Below are 26,834 nucleotides of genomic sequence, written 5' to 3'. Positions count from 1 at the left end.
TTTTCAACTCACACATCATGCACTGATGCAAAAGTGTAATACTGCACCCTCCTGGTGCAAGGCAGTTTGCTGTTCCTCAGTCACCAAACCTGTTCATGCATGGCCAAAGGGATTGACTCATTCATCACGTACCACAGGCACTTGTTCAAATCAGATGATTTTGGTGCGGCGGATATTGTTCACAACCCACACAGCTTTTGTGAATAAAATCTGAATATAGATGCTCCCCGACTTATGTAAGGGTTACGTGCTGCAACCCTTGCGTAAGTCAGATGCTACGTAGGTCTGAAACTGAAGTGCGACTGCACACACGTAAATTTACTATCTGATGCAGAGATCAGGTGGGAGCTCCGGCACAGAGACCACCAGGGAGTTCCAACGTCGAGACCACATGGGAGCTCCAACGTGGAGACCACATGGGAGCTCCAACGTGGAGACCACATGGGTGCTCCAATGTGGAGACCACATGAGAGCTCCAACGTGGAGACCACATGGGAGCTTCAATGTGGAGACCATGGGAGGAGCTCCAACGCAGAGACCATGAGCGGAGCATCCGCGAGAACAGCAAGACTGGCTTGTGGAGACGACCGCATACCACGGCAGTAGCGCACTGTTACCGAGACTACTGAGATGCACAGCTCGGAGATAAAACAGTGGGTTTAAAGAATTGCTCATGTAATTCTCTGAGGGCGGCACAGTGGGGGCAGCGGTAGAGTTGCTGCCTTACAGCGCCAGAGAACCGGGTTTGATCCTGACCGTGGGTGCTGTCTGGGTGGAGTTTGTACGTTCTCCCTGTTTTCTCATGGGTTTTCTCCGGGTGTTCCAGTTTCCTCCCACAATGGGCGGCACGGTAGCGCAGCGGTAGAGTTGCGGCTTTACAGCGAATGCAGCGCCGGAGACACAGGTTCGATCCTGACTACGGGTGCTGCACTGTAAGGAGTTTGTACGTTCTCCCCGTGACCTGCGTGGGTTTTCTCCGAGATCTTCGGTTTCCTCCCACACTCCAAAGACGTACAGGTATGTAGGTTAATTGGCTGGGTAAATGTAAAAATTGTCCCTAGTGGGTGTAGGATAGTGTTAATGTACGGGGATCACTGGGCGGCACGGACTTGGAGGGCCGAAAAGGCCTGTTTCCGGCTGTAGATATATGATATGATATGATATGATATGATAATCCAAAGACGTGCAGCTTTGTAGGTTAATTGGCTAAGGTAAAAAATTGAAAATTGTCCCTGGTATGCAGGATAGTGCCAGTGTACAGGGTGATCGCTGGTCGGTGCCGACTCGGTGGGCTGAAGGGCCTGTTTCTGTGCTGCATCTCTAAACTAAACTAAGCAAAAATCTCTAAGATTTAGTGTAACGCCTGCCCTTAACAACACCTGGTGCCCCACTAAGTTTACCCAAGTCACCTGCTACGTAAGTCGGGGGTTGCCTGTGTATACAGCACCATTAAATCACCTTGTGTATGAATTCAAATACATTTTCAAATGACAATCATAAAATGGACGGAAAATCAAGTCTTGTCTGTACGTTGCCAATTTAAACTCCCAGAGGAAAGGGTTCTGGGCTGGGAGATTTCTGGGAGACAGGAAGATTTATTGTGTGAATTTGGACTTGCTGCAACGTATTTCAGAGGCTGGAATTCAGACTAAAAGCAAGCCTGTAATTTGTGTGCCATTAACATCCATGTGATGTCTAGACCCGTCACGGAATGGAAGGGTGTACAGGAGTTTGAGCTGGCAATCTCCCACCTTGATCAGTTCTCGGCTGCGGCTGTGTTCACAGCGTCATACAGCATGGAAATAGGCCCTTCAGCCCTACTTGTGGGCACCGACCAACATGTCCCACCTACACTAGTCCAACCGGCCCCATCTCCTTCTGAACCTATCCTGTCCATGTACCTGTATAAATGTTTCCTAAACATTGTGATAGTGTCTGCCTCAACTACCTCCTCCACCATCGAGACAGTGCACTCCCTCCCACTGCCCGACTGCTTGCCGGCCCTCCGTCCGACTCCTTCCACTCTGAGCGGCTGAGCCGGGCTTTCCGCGCGGGTTCCCGTTCCACAGAGCGGGTCTTCGGTCCATGGCGGGTGGGCCGGGCCTGCTGGTGAGTCTGCCTGTGGCTTGCCGGGATATTCCCGCTGCAGTCCCTTATGAGTCCATGCGGTGCCACCCCTTGCATTCCTGTGTGTTGGAATTGCCCTACCAGAACATGATGCAACCGGTCAGATTACTTTCTCCAGTGCATCTGTCATCTTTGGTCTTCCGGCACCTGTGCATCTTTAGTCAGAGGACGGTGAATCCGTGGAATTCGTTGTCACAGAAGGCTGTGGAGGCCAAGTCAGTGGATATTTTTCAGGCAGAGATAGATAGATTCTTGATTAGTACGGGTGTCAGAGGTTATGGGGAGAAGGCTGGAGAATGGGTTTAGGAGGGAGAGATAGATCAGCCATGATTGAATGGCAGAGTAGACTTGATGGGCCGAATGGCCTAATTCTACTCCTATTCCTCATAACCTCATGATCTATCAAAGTCATGGCAACGGGGTCACGCGGAGAACGTACAAACTCTGTACAGACTGCAGCCGGAATTAGGATCAAGCCTCGGGTCTCTGGCACATTAAGGCAGCAACTCTACCGCTGCGCCACCGTGCCGTACTACGCCAAAGGGCTAGTTTCCACGCTGACTCTAGCTGGGTACACATACCAGTCACCAGATTGTGGAAAGCAATGAAAGAGATGAATTATTATTTTCCTCCCTAGTAACTCTCTCAGCTGCGATGCGGTGCTGGCTCGAAGGGCCAAACGGCCTCCTCCTTCACCTATTTTCTATGTTTCTGAGATCAGCTCTTTCAATACAAACTGGTCATTAGATCAGCAATGTTCTAGTCTTGCAGCTTACCCATCCAATGAGTGGAGCCTTTGTTCCATTGTGCTCTAAGTGTTTGTATTTCATAAGCATAGAAACATACAGCACAGGAACAGTTCCTTCTTCCCACAAAGACCAAACATGATACCAAGATAAACTCATTTAATCAGCCTGCACACGATCCACATCCCTCAATCCCATGCTTATCCACGTGCCTATCTAAAAGCCTCCTAACCACCACTATCGTATATGCCTCCACCACCACCCCAGGCAGCATATTCTGTGCAAGAAAACCTGCCTTGCACGTCTCCTTGGCCCCCACATTTTAAAACTTTGCCCTCTCGTATTTGAAATTTCCACCCTGGGAAGAAAGATAGTCTATCTATGCCTCGCATTATTTTATACACTTCTATCAGGTCTCCCCTCAGACTCTGACTTCCCAAGGGAAACAATCCAACTTCTTCTTGTAGCTAAGATCCTCTAATCCAGGCGGCATTCTGATAATTCATTGTTAGTTAGTCAACTGCTGCAACTAAGAGCTAATGAATACTATGCCGCACGAAACTACATGGCTTTGACAAATGTTTCACTGTTCTAGTTTGTATTTAGATTTGTCTTCATTTAACCTTTGTACATTTGCAAACAATGTTTACCACTCTTGCTGCAATGTTTAACTTGGCTAATGGCTAACCAATACTATGCCAACCACAATTAAGCTTTGAAAAATAATTACTTTTTTGATTTAGAGCTCAAATAATACAATAATTACGGGGTGTATTAATACACAGAACAGCACGGCACAGGAATGGGCCCGGAGGCCACAGTATGTGTCGGCCATCATGCCTAGCTAAACTGATCTCATCTGCCATTACATGACCCTTATCCCACCATTCCCTGCACTTCCATGTACCTATTTAAAAGCCTCTTACACCCCACTATTGTATCCGCCTCCACCACTATCCCTGGCAATGTGTTCCAGGCACTCACCACTCTCCGTGTAAAAAACTTGCCCCGCTCATCGCCATTAAACATTCCCCCTCTCACCTTATAGCTACACCCTCTAGTATTGGGCTTATCCACCCTGGGAAAAAGACTCTGATATTCATTAACTTAGTTTAGTTTAGTTTAGTTTAGTGTCACAAGTACCGGTGTCACAAGGGCGGCACGGTAGCGCAGCGGTAGAGTTGCTGCTTTACAGCGAATGCAGCGCCGGAGACACAGGTTCGATCCTGACTACGGGTGCTGCACTGTAAGGAGTTTGTACGTTCTCCCCGTGACCTGCGTGGGTTTTCTCCGAGATCTTCGGTTTCCTCCCACACTCCAAAGACGTACAGGTATGTAGGTTAATTGGCTGGGTAAATGTAAAAATTGTCCCTAGTGGGTGTAGGATAGTGTTAATGTACGGGGATCACTGGGCGGCACGGACTTGGAGGGCCGAAAAGGCCTGTTTCCGGCTGTAGATATATGATATGATATGATATGATATGATATGATATGATATGATACCGAGCTTTTTTTGTTGCGTGCTATCCAGTCAGCGGAAAGACTATACATGATTACAATCAAGCCATCCACCATTTGCAGATACAAGATAAAGGGAATAACGTTCAGTGCAAGATAAAGTCCAGCAAAGTCCAATTGAAGATAGTTCGAGGGTTTCCTCTGAGATTGATCGTAGCTCAGGACTGTTCTCTAGTTCGCGATAGGATGGTTCAGTTGCCTGATAACAGCTGGGAAGAAACTGTCCCTGAATCTGGAGGTGTGCGTTTTCACACTTCTGTACCTCTTGCCTGATGGGAGCGGGGAGAACAGGGAGTGACTGGGGGTGCGACTGGTCCATGATTCTGCTGCTGGCCATCTATTTTGCGGAACTCAAATTGGCCAAAGTAGTTTGAAAGAATTCATAGAGCGCGTTTGCATGGTTTTCAAGGAAGAATACTGGTACCAGGAGGTTTTGGACTAGTACTACATAATGATTCAGGGTTAATCCTCAGGGGGGAAAAATAATCACAATGCAATAAAAATGTTGTATGTAGTTCAAGAGAGAGACAGTTTGGACAGAAAGATAATTATGTAAAGTAGATTGGGAAATAGATGTAAGAGTTTGCCAGTAGAGATACAAGGCACGCATTTAAAGATGTGTTTCCGAATTTAGCCGATGTAAATTCTATTTAGAAATAAAAAATCTCCTTGTGGAAACATGGTTCATCCGTAGCTAACCGAGGACATGAAGGATAATGTAACATTAAACCAAAGGATTAGTGAGCAGCAGCAAGGTAGAACTAAGAATGAATGAGGAGGGAGAAGGTAGAGTGCAAAAGTAAATTAACAACTATTTTTTGAAATAGCGTGAACTTCAATGTACACACAATATAAAAGAGAAGAGCAAAATAATTATAGGTCTCCAGGAGAAGAAAAAAAAGCAGGTGAAATTAGAACAAGGAATAAAGATTTGGCAAATGCAGTAAACAATTTTTTTTTGTTTGTCATCAATGTATGAGAGACGGAATTAACTATAGGGAGGAACTTCATATAATTCAAACTACTGAAGGAAAAGCACTAGATTTGCTGCCTTACAGCGCCAGAGATCCGGATTCGATCCTGACTACGGATGCTGTCTGTGTGGGGTTTGCACGTTCTCCCCGTGACCGCATGGGTTTTCTCCGGCTGCTCTGGTTTCCTCCCACGCTCCAAAGACGTACAGGTTTGTAGGTTAATTGTTTTGATAAAAATTGTAAATTGCCCCTAGTGTGTGGAATAGTGTTGGCATATGGGGTGATCGCTGGTCGGTGCGGTCTCAGTGGGTGCTATATCTCTAAACTAAACAAAACAATTAAACTAAACTAGCTCTCAACAAAAAGTCTCTCCCAAAATGGCTGCTCCACTGTACCATCACCTCTTCGTATTGGCTGCTGTGCCTCCCAATGGGCCAATCAGCCGGTGCTCTTTTAAAACGTCCCTCTCCCTCACTGCTCTGCTCTACCTCCTGGCTGCACAATCACCAGCTCCGTGGGAACATAATAAACAATAATTTATGTTGTCATTAGTACAACATGACTTGCAATTGGAAAATCTCAATATGTGCAAATGAACTAAAAAAATCTCTAGAAAGATCTCTGGGGGAGATCAAAAAACGTTGCTGTGAATTATTATGGACTAATTAATGCATGTTTCCTCACTACTAACCAGGGTGTTTCGATCACTGCACAAATGTACAGGAATAAATCTCAAAAAGTTCCATGTGCTTAGATAAGTTTAGTTTATTATTGCCATGTGTACAGAGGGACAGCGAAAAGCTTTTTTGTTGCACGCTATCCAGTGAGTGAAAGGACTGTACATGATTACAATCGAGCCGTCCACAGTGTGCAGATACAGCATAAAGGGGATAACATTCAGTGCACGATAAAGATAGTTCGAAGGTCTCCAATGGGGTAGATGGGAGGTTGGTGTCAGATCCTCACCTGGATCTGAATGTAATAAACACGCTTCAAGGACACTGAACATCCGCCATTCCTTTACATCCTAGCAACACGTGTCCTCTGATCTTTCTGACTCATAGTAACACGTGATACATTTAAATACAACGTCAGTTACCATGACATCCCTCTCTTATCAAACAAAAGGATATCCGCATCATCACATTGTAAAGTGAACATTCCAACACCATTTAGGATAAGGCATCATTTTCACATCAATACATCTCAAAGTCCTCGTATCTCTTGGGTGGTCTATGATATTTTGGTCTGACCACTGCCTCTGTCTGCGCTGGTACTGGATTCTGATCAGTCATGTCCTGTTGCCCCAGTTCATCATCTCGATTCCGGTTTCTCATCGTCTCCTCCTCAGACGTACATTCTTGGCTCCTCAATTTGGTAGTCTTGAGTCTGATCCCCCCACAGTCTCAACTCCAGTTTGCCGTGTCCCTGAACTATCACAACAGTGATACTTTTTCACAAACGATGTGTTTCTATCATATTTGACTCCTGGCGATTGGACTGTCACCTTATACCCTTGTCTGGACACCACTGTGTGTGGTTGTGGAAAGAAGGGTGTGTCCATTTAGCTTAGACTTTCTCTCCTCACTGGCACCTCATCTCCTGGCATATCGTCTCCTGTCTGCATAGAGCTTTGATGCCTCTTTCTTTTCTGCATCATGATCTCTCACTTCTTGATCCTTTACCATGTTTGATGGGCAGATAAGCGAGTGAATAGCCCTTGCACAGAAGCAATGGCCTGAATCATTCCATGATTTGAGAACATAGAGCCTTTAGCCAGAAGGCTGAGCAGAGGGTGAAGGCGAGATAAGGTAAGGTATTTTTTTCATCTTTCTTTGGTTTTAATGTGGTTGGATATACTATGATTTGTTAAAGTTTGCTGCAATCACAAATGGATTCGGAACCAGGCAGATTCTATTAGAAATGAAGGATCACCGCACCATGCCATTGTCCAAAATTCTTAGATAGACACAAAATGCTGGAGTAACTCAGCGGGACAGGCAGCATCTCTGGAGAGAAGGAATGGGTGTCGTTTCGGGTCGAGACCCTTCTTCAGACTTTGGTTCAGAGGTCTGTTCAGACCCGAGACCCGAAACGTCACCCATTCCTTCTCTCCAGAGATGCTGCCTGTCCCGCTGAGTTACTCCAGCATTTTATGTCTATCTTCGGTTTAAACCAGCATCTGCAGTTCCTTCCGACCAAAAATCTTGCCTGGTAGGAAAGCTTTGAAGCCATTTTGATGTGTTTCGAAAGAGTGTTTCAGCATTACGACAATTCTCTCTTCCCTCTTCATTCGCAGTCTCTTCAGGGAGCCTCGTGATGTACCAAAACACTCAGTCAGTCGACGGTCACACCCACCTGTTATCGCCCAGTCAAAGCATCGAAGCCTTCATCCCACAGCAGGTGGTTTCCACCGCTCCGTAACCATGCCAACACAAAGCAGAAGCAGAAGCAGAAGCAGACCCTCCCAGAAAATACGACAGGATCCAACTAATCTTCAGCTGTGTGACCGATAGTCTTCTAGCAAACATCGCACGCAGATTGTACCTGCATATTATTTTGTCTAAAGAATTACTTTATTATAGAGGGCTGTTTTGAGAGTTGTTGATGTGCAATAATTTTAATGAAAATCCTCAAATTGTGTGTCAAATTGAAGAGCTACATAAGGTGGAAAGAGTTTGACAAAGGCATTGATGGGGTGGGGAGGGGAGAACAACAAGCCAGATCTTCCCATTGTTTAATGCTCGAGTGATATTTAGCAGTCAAACCTGCATTTTGTGCTGCCATTTTATTCACATATACTTTATAATGTGAACTTAATTTAAGCTTTGATTTTTGACAAACCTCTTCACATCAAACATATATATTTTTTCCTTTTGATTATAAAAATTGGACCAAAGTATTTAACTCACCAAATTGTGTCATTGCAGCTCACTTTGTAAACGTTAGCGGTTCACTTAAAAATTGCAATATATACAGTATTAAAGTACATTTTGTTTGTATGACTGCTGGGACTTTTATTTTCTTTGATTGAATCTCTTTTTATAAAATGTTGGCACTTTCCCCAACTCATCGCAACCAGAGTAACTCTTGCCTGAATGGGTATCTCTGGCCCAGAGGGTTAAAATATTAAGAACAGGATTCATGCTACCTGAGGATTTCAACCTTTGAGCCGTCTGAAGGATCACCTCTTCTGAGGTTTTAGGCTTATTAGTGCACCGTGTATACCAATGAGGGCATCGGGTAAAGGTCAAAGAGCAGATTACCAGCACACTTCCCCAGATCAATAGTGAGCCACTTTTAAGGACACAAACCTAATGCAGGCAAACGGGATTAGTGTAGATGGGCAAAAAGGTCAGCAACGACATGTAAGGCCAAAGGGCCTGTTTCTGTGCTCGTAAGTTCATGTCAAAGGAACAGGACTAGGCCATTCGGCCCATTGCGTCTCATCCACCATTCAATCATGGCTGATCTATCTTTCCCTCTCAACACCATTCTCCTGGCTTCTCCCCATAACCTTTGATGCCCTTATTAATCAAGACTGATTAAAAGTGCTGCATAACTCGGGGTGGCACGGTGGCGCAGAGGTAAAGTTTCTTCCTTGCAGGGCCAGAGACCCAGGTTCAATCCTGACTTATTCATTAGTGGCACAGCGGTAGAGTTGCTGCCTTACAGCGCCAGAAACCTGGAGTTTGGTGCTGTCGAAAGGTTTGTACCTTCTCCCCGTGACCTGCATGGGTTTTCTCCGGGATCTCTGGTTTCCCCCCACACTCCAAAGATGTACAGGTTTGTAGGCTGATTGGGTTGGTGTAATTGTTAATTATCCCTAGTGTGTGTCGGAGAGTGCAAGTGTGCAGAAATTGTTGGTCAGCGCAGACTCGGTGGGCTGAAGGGCCTGTTTCCGCGCTGTATCTCTAAACTAAACTAAACTCGATGACACTATAGACAATAGACAATAGGGTGCAGGAGTAGGCCATTCAGCCCTTCGAGCCAGCACCGCCATTCAATGCGATCATGGCTGATCACTCTCAATCAGTACCCCGTTCCTGCCTTCTCCCCATACCCCCTCACTCCGCTATCCTTAAGAGCTCTATCCAGCTCTCTCTTGAAAGCATCCAACGAACTGGCCTCCACTGCCTTCTGAGGCAGAGAATTCCACACCTTCACCACTCTCTGACTGAAAAAGTTCTTCCTCATCTCCGTTCTAAATGGCCTACCCCTTATTCTAAAACTGTGGCCCCTTGTTCTGGACTCCCCCAACATTGGGAACATGTTTCCTGCCTCTAATGTGTCCAATCCCCTAATTATCTTATATGTTTCAATAAGATCCCCCCTCATCCTTCTAAATTCCAGTGTATACAAGCCCAATCGCTCCAGCCTTTCAACATACGACAGTCCCGTCATTCCGGGAATTAACCTAGTGAACCTACGCTGCACGCCCTCCATAGCAAGAATATCTTTCCTCAAATTTGGAGACCAAAACTGCACACAGTACTCCAGGTGCGGTCTCACCAGGGCCCGGTACAACTGTAGAAGGACCTCTTTGCTCCTATACTCAACTCCTCTTGTTATGAAGGCCAACATTCCATTGGCTTTCTTCACTGCCTGCTGTACCTGCATGCTTCCTTTCATTGACTGATGCACTAGGACACCCAGATCTCGTTGAACTCTCCCTCCTCCTAACTTGACACCATTCAGATAATAATCTGCCTTTCTATTCTTACTTCCAAAGTGAATAACCTCACACTTATCTACATTAAACTGCATCTGCCATGTATCCGCCCACTCACACAACCTGTCCAAGTCACCCTGCAGCCTTATTGCATCTTCCTCACAATTCACACTACCCTCCAGCTTAGTATCATCTGCAAATTTGCTAATGGTACTTTTAATCCCTTTGTCTAAGATGATTCTGATGGCATGACACATCTTCTCATGTTCAAAATCAGATTTCAAAGCAGACACTGGGAACTCCATTACTACAAGAGACTACCAGAAGAACAGAGTAAACACTTCAAGGATGTTTTCAAAGTCTCCTTGAAAAAAAATATTAATCCTCACTGTAGCGGCACGGTAGCGCAGCGGTAGAGTTGCTGCTTTACAGCAACTTTAATGCAGCGCCGGAGACACAGGTTCGATCCTGACTACGGGCGCTGCACTGTAAGGAGTTTGTACGTTCTCCCCGTGACCTGCGTGGGTTTTCTCCGAGATCTTCGGTTTCCTCCCACACTCCAAAGACGTACAGGTATGTAGGTTAATTGGCTGGGTAAATGTAAAAATTGTCCCTAGTGGGTGTAGGATAGTGTTAATGTACGGGGATCGCTGGGCGGCACGGACTTGGAGGGCCGAAAAGGCCTGTTTCCGGCTGTAGATATATGATATGATATGATATGATATGATTGATCTCTGTGGGAATATCTGGCACAGTTTAGTTTAGAGATACAGCCTGGAAACAGGCCCTATGGCCCACCGAGTCCGCATCGACCAGCAATCACCCGTACACTAGTTCTATCCTACACACTGGGGACAATTTACAGAATCCAATTAACCTACAAACTTCCACTTCTTTGGAATGTGGGAGGAACTGGAGAAAACCCACGCGGTCACATCAGTTGCAGATCATCAATATTATCCTGCCACTTTTGGCTTTGCCTACAATCATACAAGAAAGAGTATGTCGAAAGGAACTGCAGAGTTGCTGCCTTATAGCATCAGTGACCCTGGGTTCGATCGTGACCTGGTGCAGTCTGCACGGAGTTTGCACGTTCTCCCTGTGACCACCTGGGTTTTCTCCAGGCACTCCGGTTTCCTCCCATATTCCAAAGACATGCGGGATTGTAGGTCAGTTAGCTCCGGTAACATTGTAAATTGTCCCCATTGTGTAGAATAGCGCGAGTGTATGGGGTGGTCACTGGTCGGTGCGGACTTGGTGGGCCAAAGGGCCTGTTTCCGCGCTGTATCTCAAGTCTAAATTGACAGATTTCCCTTGCTTCAATTTACTTGTTTTTGTTTTCCCTCTCCAGTTGAAGGTCCCAGCTTGATCCAATCTTTGAAGTGCTCATACAAATCTCATTTAATAGATGACTCCTCACATACAAGCTTATTTAGTGGGTACCGAAGAGGCCTTTTGATTTCGAAGGGCATCACATCACAACCCTAAGTAGCTTGCCCTTAACTAGCATCTACTGTGGCTTCATTGCCTTCAAGTGGAGTAGAGGCACCTTATAGAGTATATGCTTTTTGTATCAAAATTATAAAAAATATATAATGCAAGTGTTGAAATCCAGGATATATAATCCAACCTCAGTTTCTGTGTCTTTTTCCAGCTGTGTTTACTGGATTAGTTGGTCAAGAGGGACTTTCCTCCTTTTAGCCGCCAAGAAAATCTCTTGCACAATCGATTTTGTGGGCTGCCAAAGCCAACGGATTCAAGAGAAATTCTGTGCTGGGTTGGGAACCATAATGAAAGGGGATGATAGAGGCAGATCATGTGAGGTCATGGATCTCATTCAACACACCCTTCCCAACTCAGAGAACAAAGGTAATAGAAATTGTTTCTAATAAAAAGTTCACAGAAACCATAAAATGCTGGAGTAACTCAGCAGTCTTGACCCAAAACATCACCTGTCCATTTTCTTCAGAGATGCTGCCTGACCCGCTGAGTTAATCCAGCATTTGGTGTCTACCTTTGATATAACCAGCATCTGCAGTTCCTTTTTATAACCAAAACCTAAATAAGTTTGCTGGTTATAGGAAAATTGGGGTGGGAGGTGCAGGGGACGGGACTTGAGAGAGGAAAATGGATATAATTTGATTTAGTTGAGAAATACAGCGCGGATACAAGCACATCAGCCCACCGAGTCCACGTTGACTCCGTTACACTACCACACACTCTGCACTAGGGACAATTTACAATTTTTACCAAAGCCAATTAACTTACAAACTTGCATTCTTTGGAATGTGGGAGGAAACTGGAGCACCCGGTGAAAACCCACGGAGGTCACGGGAAGAACATACACACTCGGTGCAGACAGCACCCGTAGTCGGGATCAAACCCAGGTCTCTGACACTGTAAGGCAGCAACTCTACCGTTGCGCCCCCAAAGTAGCCCTTTCAAAAAGCACAAGTATTGTGGATCAAATAGTCTCCTGTGCTGTATGATCTGGTGACTCAAACATTGAGACATTTGAGACACGAGGCACAGGTACAAATTTAATGGCAAATCTAATGAAGCAACTTGGGCCAGTTTGAACCTTTGCACCAGTCTCATTCCCCAGGGGTGAGCACAGGCTTCACAGCTCCTGGATGAGATGATGAATATTTCAAAGCATTTTCTGTTTTCAAACATGTGGTGGTCATCACTTTTTAAAAAAAGCTGTGGAAACTAGCTACCGAAGACTTGAAAATTAAAAACACCTCTGCATCAATAACTACAGTAATCTGCATTGTCAGCTTCTAAATGTGTGATCCTGCTTAATTAAACCCTGTTCTAATGAGTTTCACGAAGCTAGCTTTGTCTTTGGATCCTGCTGCTCCAAGATACATTGATGTTCATTAAAGAACTTTCATCGCCATGAATTCAAGCAGAAAAGTACACGGACATCTAATTTTAGTGGGGATGGTGGTTTATCACTGAATTTTAATGCTGGCAGCTGGTGCAAGATTTCAACAGCTGTCAGCATGTCCAAAGGCTAAATTAATAAATTAAGCAAGTCTTTTTGTGTGCCTTTTTCAAAATGATACCCATTGAAGTCTTTTATTCCCATACAAGATAAATAAATGTAGGGATAGTCATTGATGTCAAACATCAGGGCGCAGCGGTAGAGTTGCTGCCTTACGCGCCAGAGACCCAGGTTCGAACCAGACTATGGGAGCAGTTTGTTCGGAGTTTGTATGTTCTCCCGGTGACCACGTGGGTTTTCTCTGGGTGCTCTGGTTTCTTCCCACATCCCAAAGATGTACAGGTTTGTAGTAAAATTGGCTTTGGTAAAATTGTAAATTGTCCCTATTGTGTAAGATAGTGCTAGTGGACTCGGTGGACCGAAAGGCCTGTTTACGGCTGTATCTCTAAAGACTAAAGTCTTTAAATCAGCTTCAGGACGGAACCAGATTTTTTGGAAAGCTTAAAAATGTTGTTTCACCAACTCTTGATAAAGAACGTTGCCTTATCAAAGAAGATAATAGGGTTGTAAATAGGAGGTGATTTTAACTTCCGGAATATTGACTGGGATTAGTGCTAACTGATTAGATGCGGCAGAAAGTGTGCTGGAGAATGATTTCTGAAGTGATATCAAGAAATGAGAAGGAGCCACAATTGGCCGTTCATTCGATAGGAAATGAGGCTGGGCAAATGGCTGATGTGTCAATGGTGGAGAATTTTGGGACCAATAACCATAAATCTAATGTCAAACCCAGTACAGGCACTCCCCGACTTATGTAAGGGTTACATTCCGTGAACCCTTACACGAGTTAGATTTGATACAAATTGGAATCACCATCCCCATCCCCTGCCCTAAATGACTTACTGAGAGTATGAACTGTCTCAGCAGCAACTGGCTGCGTCCAGGGCACTTTCTGTGGAGCATGGCCTTCTGGGTAAGCACCACTGCCATTGCCGGCTTGTTTCCGATATAAAGTTGAGTGATCGTACAGTGTGTAAATCACAAACTGCCTCGATTGCACTAGGGACTGAGTACAGAATTATTTACGTACATGCAAGTTCACGCTAGTTGCCTATTGCATGGGCCGAGGAGTATCTGTATTGAGAATGGTGGTGACATAAACTTGAAAGGTGACTGGGTTAGTGGGGGAAGGTGGGTGGGGGGAGTATTTTGTACCTTGAATTATTTATGCAAGACTTTTAATGATAACCTTTTGCACTTTCATGCTTTCTCCAAGCATGCAAAGGTTTTACTATGGTTTAGTCCATTAGTACCTGTACCAGGTGTGGCATAAATGATTTGTACCATGCCATTGCTTGTGACTTTACCAAATGCAGAGAAATACTACTCAGTCAAATAGCATGAGATGTGGTGATGGGTGTAGCACAAGAAGTTATGTAACAGAAGTTTGACACCGATATTAGCTTAGGACAGCAAGTGTCACAATGTCCCTGTGGTACAGAATAGCCAGAGACATCAACAGTCTACTGGAACATCAACATTCTTATCAGAAACATTTGCTCAGGAACAAATATGGCTGCAGAAAATGACCGATATGGCCCATTCTTTAGGCTTTAGAGATAGTGCAGAAACAGGCACTTTGGCCAGGTGAGTCTGCACGGACCTGCAATCACCCTGTTCACTAGCACTATCCTAGGGGCACGAGGATTACACGAGGGGCAATTTACAATCTTTACCAAAGCCAATTAACTGACAAACCTGTACGTTTTTGGAGTGTGGGAGGAAACCAGAGCACCCGGAAAAAACACACGTGGCCACTGGGGGAAAAGTACAAACTCCGTACTGACAGCACCCGTAGTCAGGATCGAACCTGGCTCCCTGGTGCTGTAAGGCAGCAACTCTACCGCCGCCACCATCAGAAGTACTGATTTTCCCACTATCGAAGGGATCTGCAGGAAGCACTGCCTGATGGCAGATAATATCAGAGTCCCACATCACCCTGGCCCTGCTCTCTTGTCGCTGCTACCATCAGGAGGAAGATGGAGCCTGAGAACCGTTACCACCAGGTTCAAGAACAGCTTCCTCCCTTTTGTAAACTACCCTGCACAACCCTAACTCAGCACCGAATCACTACCCACTTTGCACTACAATGATTTTAATGTAAAAACTTTGTTTTTTTCCACTATCAAAGTCCATGTTTACTTAGAATAAGAGATCATTTATTGTGTCTTTTATTGCTGTATTTAATAAAACTATTAAAGTTGCAGCAGGAATGTAATTATTCTGCACATATGACAAATAAACATTTCACTCCTGAAAAGAGCCTCTGGCTTAACAATCCATACTGACAAAGATGTCTATCTGAGTTAGGCCCATTTGTCTGAGTTTGGCCCATATGTCTCCAAGCCTTTCCTATCCATGTCGCCGTTTAAATGTATTTTACACATTGTAATTGTTCTGTCTCTACAGCTTCATCTGGCTGCTTGTTCTATATACCCACCACCAGTGTGCCCTCAGGTCCCTTTTAAACCTTTCCCTTCTCACCTTAAATCTGTACCCTCTAGTTTTCAACTCTCTGACCAGGCACTGGTGGTTTTATATCCCTCCAAGGTCACTCCTCAAACTCCAGTGCTCAAGTGAATAATGGCCACTGCTTATGCATCAGCAACATCAGAGACCCACACCACCCTGGCCACACACTCATTTCACCCCCGCCAATGGGAAGAAGGTACAGGAGCTTGAAAACTGTAACGTCCAGGTTCAGGAGCAGCTTCTTCCCTACAGCCATTCGGCTATTAAACACTACAATCTCAAATAAGCTCTGAACCACATAGACTATTATTGCACTATTATTATTTTTTTTAATGTGTATATACATTATACATGTATATATGTATGTGATGTATTTGTGAGTATGTGTATATATTCTTTCTTTCTCTTCTCTCTCGTTTATTGTATTGTTTACAGTGTACTATGTTTACATATTCTGTTGTGCTGCTGCAAGTAAGAATGTCATTGTTCTATGGGATACACTGTACGACATTAAAACACTCTTGACTCTCTCTTGATCTTCTCCTTACAACTCAAGCCCTCCTGTCCTAGCAACATCTCTGTGAATCTTCTTTGCAACCCTTCCTACAGCTGGGAGTCTGAAAAGTGGGAGTGTGGTCTCGCCCATGACATAGACAGTTGTAACATGACATCCCGACCCCCATACTCAACGCCCTGGTTGCTGAGGGCAAGCATGGCAAATTTAGATTCAAAAATCTAATGAACAAATCAAGCAGCGTTGCTAATTGCAGTCCAATAGCAATTAGTTCAATATTACCGCACAAGTTCACAAAAAAATATTGACCAAAAGATCAATGACAATTATTTTGAACCCAAGGCAAGGGTTTTATTGCAGTGACCTTGGGTTGCAGCAGTATGACTGCTTTCCTGTATAATGTAACCAAGGGAACAAAACAAAACATAGCAACAAGAAGATAGACACAAAATGCTGTAGTAACTAGAGAAAAGGAATAGGTGACATTCTGGGTTGAGACCCTTCTTCAGACTGAGACATAGCAATAGGCTGGCGATTGTTCTTACAGACTTGGCCAAATCCTTTTGGTCACAAGTTAATTGCAAAAATGATCTCACCATGAAATCTGTAAGCATTTTCTTAATATTATTGCCAATATTTCAAATTCTTATTTGATGACTGAAGCTCCTGGAGATTATATTAAACAATTTTTTATCAAGAGATGCATGAAACACGATGATTTGCTGTCAGCAGTTTTAGTTAATATTGTGAGAAAATCCCTATTATGGAATTTTCTTAACAAGGGCAAAGGTTTTTAATTCTAAAAGTCAGTCATCTGTACCCAGTCCTGAATAAGTACTATCAATAATTACTGATAAGCATAAGTAATCAAGTAATAAGTTTCAAGTGATATAAAATTGCAGGACAATTTATATATTTTAGAACACTTTTGTAGTAAGGTTTAGAAATAATTATTGGCACAGTGGCACAGCGGTAGAGTTCCTGCCTTACAGCACCAGCGACCCGGATTCAATCCTGACTACGGTTACTGTCCTTATGGAGTTTCTGCGTTCTCCCCATGATCTGCGTGGGTTTTCCCCGAGATCTTCAGTTTCCTCCCACACTCCAAAGACGTAGAGGTTTGTAGGTTGATTGGCTTAGTATAAATATTAAAAAATGTCCCTAGTGTGTAGGATAGCGTTAGGGATCGCTGGTCGGTGCAAACTCGGTGGGCCGAAGGGCCTGTTTACCGCGCTGTATCTCTAAACTAAACTAAACTAGGAATTTAGTTCAAGAGGCTTTTTAAATAGGATTTAATATAGCCTATAAAAAAAATAAATCCTCTCGCTGCATAGGTTTGAGAACTGGCAGTTGAAATTGCATAAACTGGTTTTCTTTGAACTAGAGATCAAAGTACATATAGATGCTAAGCTGATCCTCTGGTTAGGTTGGCCCACGGCAAAGGCAGACACAAAATGCTGGAGTAACTGAGCAGGACAGGCAGCATCCCTAGAGAGAAGGAATGGGTGATGTTTCGGGTCGAGACCCTTCTTCAGACTGATGTCAGGGGAGTGGGCGGGACAGAGATAGAATGTAGTCAGAGACAGTAAGACTGGTGGGAGAACTGGGAAGGAGGAGGGGATGGAGAGGGAAAGCAAGGGCTATTTGAAGTTAGAGAAGTCAATGTTCATACCGTGGGGTGTAAGCTACTCAACTGAAATATGAGGTGCTGTTCCTCCAATTTGCTCTGGGCCTCACTCTGACAATGGATGAGGCCCAGGACAGAAAGGTCAGGTTGGGAATGGGAGGGGAAGTTAAGGTGCTGAGCAACCGGGAGATCAAGTAGGTTAAGGCAGACTAAAGGTTTATCCCAAGGCAAATTGAATGGACAAATTAAATGAATGGATTAGGAATATTCAGCGCTGCAAAAAGGAAAACTATGCAAAGGTCACAGCTGCTTAAAAATAATATTTCTAGTTTGCATTACACCTTGATGTCAATGGAGGTATCACAGAATAACAAGTCTTTTACCCAGAGTGGGGGAATCAAGAACTAGAGAACAGAGGTTTAAGATGAGAGGGGAAAGATTAAATTGGAACCCGAGGGGCAACTTGTTCCACGCAGAGGATGCTGCGTGTATGGAACGAGCTGCCAGAGGAAGTAGTTATGGCAAGTACTATAACAATATTTTAAAGACATTTGGGCAGGTACATTAATATGAAAGGTTTAGAGGGATTTGGGGCAAAGGTGGGCGGGTGGGACTAGTGTATCGGACAACTTGGTCGGTGTGGGCAAGTTGGGCCAAAGGACCCGTTTCTTCACTGTATAATTATGAGTCATGATGGGCAACTTTTTTCACACAGAAAGTGGTGGGTTTATTGAACGAGCTATCAGAGGAGGTAGTTGAGGCAGGCATTATAACAGTATTTAAAATACATTTGGACAGCTACATGGATAGGAAAGGTTTAGAGGGATATGGGCTAAACACGGGCAAGTTTGATTAGGGCATCTTGGGTCGAAGGCTCTTTTTCCACACTGTATGACTCCATGGCTCCATAACTCTAACTTCACAGCATTAGAGGCATTATTATGAATCTGTAAGGAGCTGTTTCTAACACATTACTATTGGTATTTTGTATCCGAGATGCCTTGATGGTGAGCTTGGTCTTCCTACACTGGAAATACAAATAACAACTGCAATAGTTTGGGAATGATTTGGAGTCAACTGTGGAAGTGATTGGTTTATTCTAGTATCCTTAAGAGGATGCAAGTATCCAAAATGGACAAGTCGGGCCGAAGTGCCTGCTTCAATGCTGTATGACTCTATGACTCTAACATGATTACCGGATAGTGGAATTTAGGATATAGGTCACTTGAAAAACATTTAAAGCAAACTGTGTTTATCAAGAATGTAAGGATCAGGCATCATAATCGAATCACTGACATTCTCTCTGACAAGGTCACTTTGTATGTTAGAGGACATTTAAAGAGCCAAGCACAAAAGATGCTGATGGTAAGATATGAATACTGAATGTGGTCTTTCAAAGCAACAATAAAATTGCTATTGTCAATGTGACAACAATGTTCAAGGATAATAATGAATAACTTGATCAGCTTGGAGAAACAGAGGTGAGCAAATAATATAATTTTAAATATGTAATTGAGATACCATTTAATTCCACAGCTATGTGCTATGGACAGCTATGTGCTGAGCCGGAAGAAATGGGGGAGATATTAAACAATTTCTTTTCTTCGGTATTTACCGAGGAGAAGGATATTGAATTATGTGAGGTAAGCGAAACAAGTAGAGTAGTGATGGAAATTAGGAGGATTAAAGAAGAGGAGGTACGGACGCTTTTGAAGAATATAAAAGTGGATAAGTCTCCAGGTCCTGATAGGATATTCCCTAGGACATTGAGGGAAGTTAGTGCAGAAATAGCAGGGGCTATGACGGAAATATTTCAAACGTCATTAGAAACAGGGATGGTGCCGGAAGATTGGCACATTGCGCATGTTGTGCCTTTGTTTAAAAAAGGTTCTAAAAGTAAACCTAGCAATTATAGACCTATTAGTTTGACGTCTGTGGTGGGAAAATTAATGGAAAAGATACTTAGGGACAATATATATAATTATTTGGATAATCAAGGCCTGATTAGAAACAGTCAACATGGATTTGTGCCTGGAAGGTCATGTTTGACTAATCTTCTTGAATTTTTTGAAGAGGTTACCAGGGAAATTGATAAGGGCAAGGCTGTGGATGTTGTCTATATGGACTTCAGTAAGGCATTTGACAAGGTTCCACATGGAAGGTTGATTAAGAAGGTTAAATCGTTGGGTATTAATAGTGAGGTTGCAAGTTGGATTCAACAATGGCTGAATGGGAGATACCAGAGGGTAACGGTTGACAATTGTATGTCAGGTTGGAGGCCAGTGTCTAGTGGAGTGCCCCAAGGATCTGTGTTGGGTCCACTGTTGTTTGTCATTTACATTAATGATCTGGATGATGGTGTGGCAAATTGGATTAGTAAATATGCAGATGATACTAAGATAGGTGGAGTAGTTGATAGTGAGGTAGATTTTCAAAGTCTACAGAGAGACTTGGGCCTTTTGGAAGGGTGGGCTGAAAGATGGCAGATGGAGTTTAATGCTGATAAGTGTGAGGTGCTGCATTTTGGTAGGACAAATCAAAATAGGACGTACAGGGTAAATGGTAGGGAATTGAGGAATGCAGTGGAACAGAGGGATCTGGGAATAACTGTGCATTGTTCCCTGAAGGTGGAATCTCATGTGGATAGGGTGGTGAAGAAGGCGTTTGGTATGCTTGCCTTTATAAATCAGAGCATCGAGTATAGAAGTTGGGATGTAATGTTGAAATTGTACAGGGCATTGGTGAGGCCAAATCTGGAGTATGGTGTGCAGTTCTGGTCGCCAAATTATAGGAAGGATGTCGACAAAATGGAGAGAGTACAGAGGAGATTTACTAGAATGTTGCCTGGGTTTCAGCACTTAGGCTACAGAGAGAGGTTGAACAGGTTGGGTCTTTATTCTTTGGAGCGTAGAAGGTTGAGGGGGGACTTGATAGAGGTTTTTAAAATTTTGAGAGGGACGGACAGAGTTGACGTGGGTAGGCTTTTCCCTTTGAGAGTGGGGAAGATTCCAACAAGGGGACATAGCTTCAGAATTGAGGGACAAAGGTTTAGGGGTAACATGAGGGGGAACTTCTTTACTCAGAGGGTTGTGGCTGTATGGAATGGGCTTCCGGTGGAAGTGGTGGAGGCTGGCTCGATTTTATTATTTAAGAGTAAATTGGATAGGTATATGGATAGGAGGGGATTGGAGGGTTATGGTCTGAGTGCAGGTAGATGAGACTAGGTCAGGGAGAATGGTTGGCGTGGACTGGTAGGGCCGGACAGGCCTGTTTCCATGCTGTAGTTGTTATATGTTATTGTTATATGTCCTTAGGTTTCATTGTTGGGACAAGAAAATAGCTCCCAAATTATTATTCTTTTTTAATTTTTTTAAGAAATTGAAATTTAGGGGCAACACAGTGGTAGAGTTGCTGCCTTACAGCGCCAGAGACCCAGGTTCGATCCTACAGGTGCTATCTGTACAGAGTTTGTACGTTCTCCCTGCGACCGCAGGGGTTTTGCCTGGGTGCTCTGGTTTCCTCCCACACTCCAAAAGGCATGCAGATTTGTAGGTTAATTGGATTCTGTAAAGAGTCGCTAATGTGTAGGATAGTGTTAATGTACGGGGTGATCGCTGGTCGGCCAAATGGAATTCTATGCTGTATCTCTAAAGAAATTGCGTTTCAAAGCTTTTACTTGCTTTATTTAAAATTCACTATTTTCTCGTACCTTGGGCGTTATGAAGTCTTTTGTGGTCTTTTAAAGATCAGATACTTAACTTTGGCCTTTGTAAAATTTATTTTCTAAGGGTACAATGTTTAGTGCAAGATAAAGTCCAGTAAAGTCCGATTAAAGTTGGTCTGAGAGTCTCCAATGAGGTGGATGGTAGTTCAAGACCGCTCTCTAGTTGGTGGTAGGATGGTTCAGATGCCTGATAACAGCTGGGAAGAAACTGTCCCTGAATCTGGAGGTGTGCATTTTCATATTTCTGTACCTCTTGCCTGATGGGAGAGAGAAGAAGAAGGAGTGAGAAGAAGGGTGAGACTAGTTGTTGATTATGCTGGTGGCCTTGCCAAGGCAGCGTGTAGTGCAGATTGAGTCAATGGAAGGGAGGTTGGCTTGTGCGATGGTTTGGGCTGCGTCCATAATTTCTGCTGGAAGCATCTGCATTTAAAAAGAGGTACGAGAGATTTTCAGCCCTAGGCTATCAAGTACTCACTCAAAGTTAAGCTCCTCGAGTTCACTGCTGGCAGCCTGTGGTGCTCTTCTCTTTCTGTTCGAGAATGCTAATGGATGGATTCACACAGACAGCATTTAACAGATGTAAAGCCGAGAAAGAAAACGTATTTATTTTATCTTAAATGATTTGTTAGTTGACCGTCGTCTGCAGAGGGGTCCAAAAAACCCCCAATAACATTGAGTAATCTGTTCAAGTGTTAAAGGACAGTGATTCTGCCCCTTCAACTCAGGAGTCGCTTCAGAGGGGGATTTAAACAAAATGAATTCAATTAGTTCAGACAGCTACAGTGTATTTCCCCCGAGGAAATTTGTGCAGAACATAAAAGCAATGGGGGAAGGGATCCTTCAAGCATGCTGTCAGAAATCGGTATCCAATCCCTGCCACGTGTGACCTTGGAGTGTTTGATTTCCCAGTAGATGCTAACAAATGAAAATTTAGGAACGCGATTTGTCACCTCAACACACACACACACACACACACACCTATACAATGGATTCAGATAGCTCGGAAATACAATGCAAGATGATGCACACATCACCCCCTGTTTCCTGCAAGATGCTTTTAACATCAAAACGGAAAAAAGTGGCTGCAATGAAACCACAGGCAAGATTCACAAAATCCATCAAACCAAATAACACTGGAGCCTCTGTCAGCTTGCTGAGTACTGGTTACAAATTGCAGTTGCTCATTTATAACCATTACTTTTAAAGGCCTCACTTAAATAAGCATTTCAGCATTTGTTCAGCTTCCATCGCCTCAGAAATAACAAAAATTACAACAGACACCGAGTTGCATTCATAATGGGCTGGATGTCCCAAAGTATTCAACATCCAAATCAGCATGTTTCACTTGGTTACTGTTGCAATACAAGTTAGTTAGTTTAGTTTATTGTCACGTGTACCAAGGTACAGTGAAAAGCTTTTGTTGAGTGCTAACCAATCAGCGGAAAGACAAAACATGGTTACAATCGAGCCATTTACAGCGTATAGATCAGGGGTGGCCAAACTTGCTTAATGTAAGAGCCACATACGATAAAGTTCAGATGTTTGAGAGCCGCAAGACATGAACAAAATTTACACATACGTTTTTATTGTTACATACACATTTTGTTACAAAAAATTTATATAAATATTAAGAAATGCATGTATGCCTATTCCTTTTTTCTCCAGAGATGCTGCCTGACCCGCTGAGTTACTCCAGCATTGTGTGTGTGTGTGTGTGTGTGTGTGTGTGTGTGTGTCTACCTACATTCTCCTTGGATCAGCGGCCCCTTTGATCTGTGTTTTGCACACACCCTTTACCCTTCCACATCTTCGTGTCTCCCCCCCTTCTCTCCCCTGACTTCTCTCCGGAGATGCTGAATGAGCCGCTGAGTTACTCCGGCGTTTTTGTATGTCTATCTTCAGAGGGTCTCTCGACCCGAAACGTCACCCGTCCCTTCTCTCCAGAGATGCTGCCTGTCCCGCTGTGTTACTTACTCCCCGGCATTTTTGCGTCTCTCTGCCGAGGTGGGGAGCTGGACTGAGAGACGGAAAGACAAATGGAAAGACAGATGAACTCCCAAGCAAACCTGAGGACTTCTCCGTCACTGTATTCAAGGCTGATCTAGAATGTTACTAAGTGAGTTCCAGCACATTGTGTGTGTGTGACCGCATTCTTAAAATAGCCCCCGTGGAAACCCGAGCCCCCCGCGGTGCTGTCTACCTGTCTGGTAAACAAACCGGCCGGACTTTGAAACCCAATAACAGTGTGTTACAGTAGGCGAGGGAGGCGCAATGGCGGAGTCGCTGTCTTACAGCGCCAGAGACCCGGGTTTGATCCTGACTACCGACGCTTGTCTCTTGCGGCCACGAGCCGCATATTAAAGGTCAAAGAGCCGCATGTAGCTCGCGAGCCGCGGTTTGGCCACCCCTGTATAGTATAGATACAGGATAAGGGAATAACGTTAAGTGCAAGGTAAAGCCTGCAAAGTCCGATCAAGGATAGTTCGAGGGTCACCAAAAAGGTAGACAGTAATTCAGCACTGCTCTCTGGTTGTGGTAGGGTGATTCAGTTGCCTGATAACAGCTGGGAAGAAACTGTCCCTGAATCTGGAGGTATGTGTTTTCACACTTCTATACCTTTTGCCTGATGGGAGAGGGGAGAAGAGGGAGTGGCCAGGGTGAGACTCGTCCTTGATTATGCTGCTGGCCTTGCCGAGACAGCGTGAGGTATAAATGGAATCAATGGAGGGGAGGTTGGTTTGTGTGATGGTCTGGGCTGTGTCCACATTTTGCTGCAATTTCATGCGGTCTTGGATGGAGCCGTTTCCAAACCAAGCTGCAATGCATCCTGATAAAATGCTTTCTATGGTGCATCTGTGGACCAAGAGCGCCCTGTCGTTGGCAGCGGCCTGAAGAAAGCGCATCGTATCGGGGGCTTCAACAACAGCCGTGCCAAGATCAAGTGTAGTATCTGTTCTCCCAGGACGAGTTGGATTGCGTAGAGTTTGATTAGCTACAACCCTAAATGTTCTTATAAGAGCAGTATCTGTATTGAGTCGTGGATCATTGACGAGGAGCCGAGGTCAGGAACAGGAGTCTGGTTTAGGGGTGGATCCATGCTGGTTGGGTAACCAACCTAACACCCTTATCCAGGTGGGATGGCAGCAGCAAGTGGAGCTGGAGGGCAGGGTATCCGGAACACCCTGCGAGTATCGGTGAAGGACCTCAGGGAGGGGACCCCTTTCTCAAGGGACCTCTTCATCAAGAAGGTGCTGCTGGAGGCCTGTGGATTCAAGGCCGGGGACATCTTCTGCCTCCAGGACTTCCCAGGTAATGGATATTTTGACGTTACCTTCCAGAACCCGGCGGGATGGCAGAAGATGCTGCAAGACTTCCGGGAGAAGGGGGACGAAGCCCCGCTGTCGCTCTTGAAGGTGCAACCGCTCTTCACCCTCCCCACCCAGAGGGAACGGATGATCACGGTGCACATGTTCAACCCACATGTACCCGTCGTGGATGTCCTCACCTTCCTCACTCGCTATGTCGAAGGGGCTGGGAACTGTGTGGACATAAAGGACTTGTTCGGGATCTGGACGAGCAAGAGGCAAGTGAAGGTGAAGCTGAGGGTGGACGGGAAGGGATTCATCATCCACCCTCCCTCGGTGTTCGCCATCGGAGGGAACCGGGGCTACATGACGTACGCGGGGCAGCCCAGGGTGTGCAGGAAATGCAACAAACCTGGGCACGTGGCGGCAGAATGCAGGACAGTCGTCTGCAGAAACTGCAAGTTAGAAGGCCACGAGACAAGGGACTGTAAAGAAAGTAAGAGCTGCAACCTGTGTGGGGAGGGAGGCCACCTTTACAGGGCCTGCCCTAAAAGAGCTAGCACTTACGCACAGGCGATAAGAGGGGCCGCTGCCAGCACCCCCAGGGTGGACGAGACGCCTCCTACCACGGCAAAAGCCCAAATAGGAAAGGAGAGCAGGGGCGATGACAGCTCGACTACCTCGAGCCCCCAACCGCCCGACAGAGCCCCACAGCCCCCTGCCCAGGAGGGCGAGTCAATGGAAGAGGGGGAACAGGAAGAGGAGGATTGGAAGTTGGTACAGTCGAGGAAAACCCTGAAGGCTCTGCGCACCGAGAAAAAGCCGGAGGGAGCAAGCAAGTCCCAAAAAAGAGTCCTCTCCCAGGACGAGGCCAGCAACCTCTCCTCGTCGGAGGATGAGGCGACCGGGAAGAACCGACAACGGAGGCAGAGGAAGAAAACGGGGGAAGAGGAAGGTAAGAGGAAGAACATGTCTGTTGTCCCCCAGCCCCAGGAGACTGGAAGCAGTGCCAATGAAGCCCCAGCCCCAGGAGACCGTGAGCGGCACAACGGCCAATGGGCCCCAGCTCCGGGAGACCGGGAGCGGTACAACGGCCAATGGGCCCCAGCCCCAGGAGAATGGGAGCAGTGCAGCGGCCAATGGGCCCCAGCTCCGGGAGACCGTGAGCGGCACAACGGCCAATGGGCCCCAGCTCCGGGAGACCGGGAGCATTGCAGTGGCCGATGGGCCCCAGCTCCGGGAGACCGGGAGCGGCACAACGGCCAATGGGCCCCAGCTCCGGGAGACCGGGAGCAGTGCAGTGACCAATGGGCCCCAGCTCCAGGAAACTGGGAGCAGTGCAGTGGCCAATGGGCCCCAGCTCCGGGAGACCGGGAGCATCGCAGTGGCCACGCCAGAAAACTCGCCCTGTGCTGAGGCAGTCAACAACCAGTACCTGTGCCACGAAAAGGTGCTGGAACTCACCCAGACGATGTACATGCGGGGGCAGAAGGACGGTCTGGAACTCTAAAGGACAATGGAGCTGAAACTGGCATCCTTAAACGTGCGCAGTATGAAGAGGACTGCGCGATGTGTAAACGCCTTACAGTACCTGGCCAAGGTAAAGGCGGATGTGACTTTCTTACAGGAGTGCGGGCTGCCACACCTTCGCTGCTATCGGAGGTGGTCGCGATGGTGGCCCCATGGACTGTCGGTATGGTCGGGGGGCAATGATTGTCGTGCGTCCGGTCTGGGGATCTTGCTGCGGGGAGGGGGCTTCACCATCACTGAGGTAAGGGAGGTGGTGGGGGGGCGTCTCCTGATGGTGGATGTTATGTACCGTGGTTCTCCGCTCCGGCTGATTACTGTGTATGCCTCACCCAGGCGGAGCGAGCGGTTGGCCGTCCTCCAGCAGCTCCCACCGCTGCTGGCCACGTCTAGACCGCTCGTTCTGGCCGGTGACTTCAACTGCATCATCGATGCGGCTAGACGATCCGGCAGTGCCAACCACAGACTGGACGGCACCTCCAAACTCCTGGTGGAGACGGTCAAAGATGCAAAGCTGCGGGACGTCTTCAGTGACCCTGCAGGCGGAACCCAGCCGCGGTTCACCTGGTCAGGACCGAACGGTTCAGCCCAGTCCCGGGTAGACTTCCTCTTCACATC

General features: G+C 45.6%; 1 protein-coding gene across 1 annotated transcript in view; it reads left to right on the top strand.

The window, feature by feature from the left end:
- hnf1a (HNF1 homeobox a) overlaps positions 1-8,346 on the top strand; it is a 92,624-nt gene extending 84,278 nt beyond the window's left edge. Inside the window, exon 10 of the mRNA XM_078421450.1 lies at positions 7,665-8,346. Within this exon, the coding sequence (XP_078277576.1) occupies positions 7,665-7,789 (125 nt within the window). The 3' untranslated portion in view covers positions 7,790-8,346. The remainder of the gene's footprint in view (positions 1-7,664) is intronic.
- The last annotated feature ends 18,488 nt before the right edge of the window (positions 8,347-26,834 follow it).

Source organism: Rhinoraja longicauda, chromosome 25 (assembly GCF_053455715.1).
Source record: "Rhinoraja longicauda isolate Sanriku21f chromosome 25, sRhiLon1.1, whole genome shotgun sequence".
Taxonomy (NCBI): Eukaryota; Metazoa; Chordata; class Chondrichthyes; order Rajiformes; family Arhynchobatidae; genus Rhinoraja; species Rhinoraja longicauda.
Note: the sequence above shows the minus strand (reverse complement) of the source record. Positions and strands in the feature narration are given on the sequence as shown.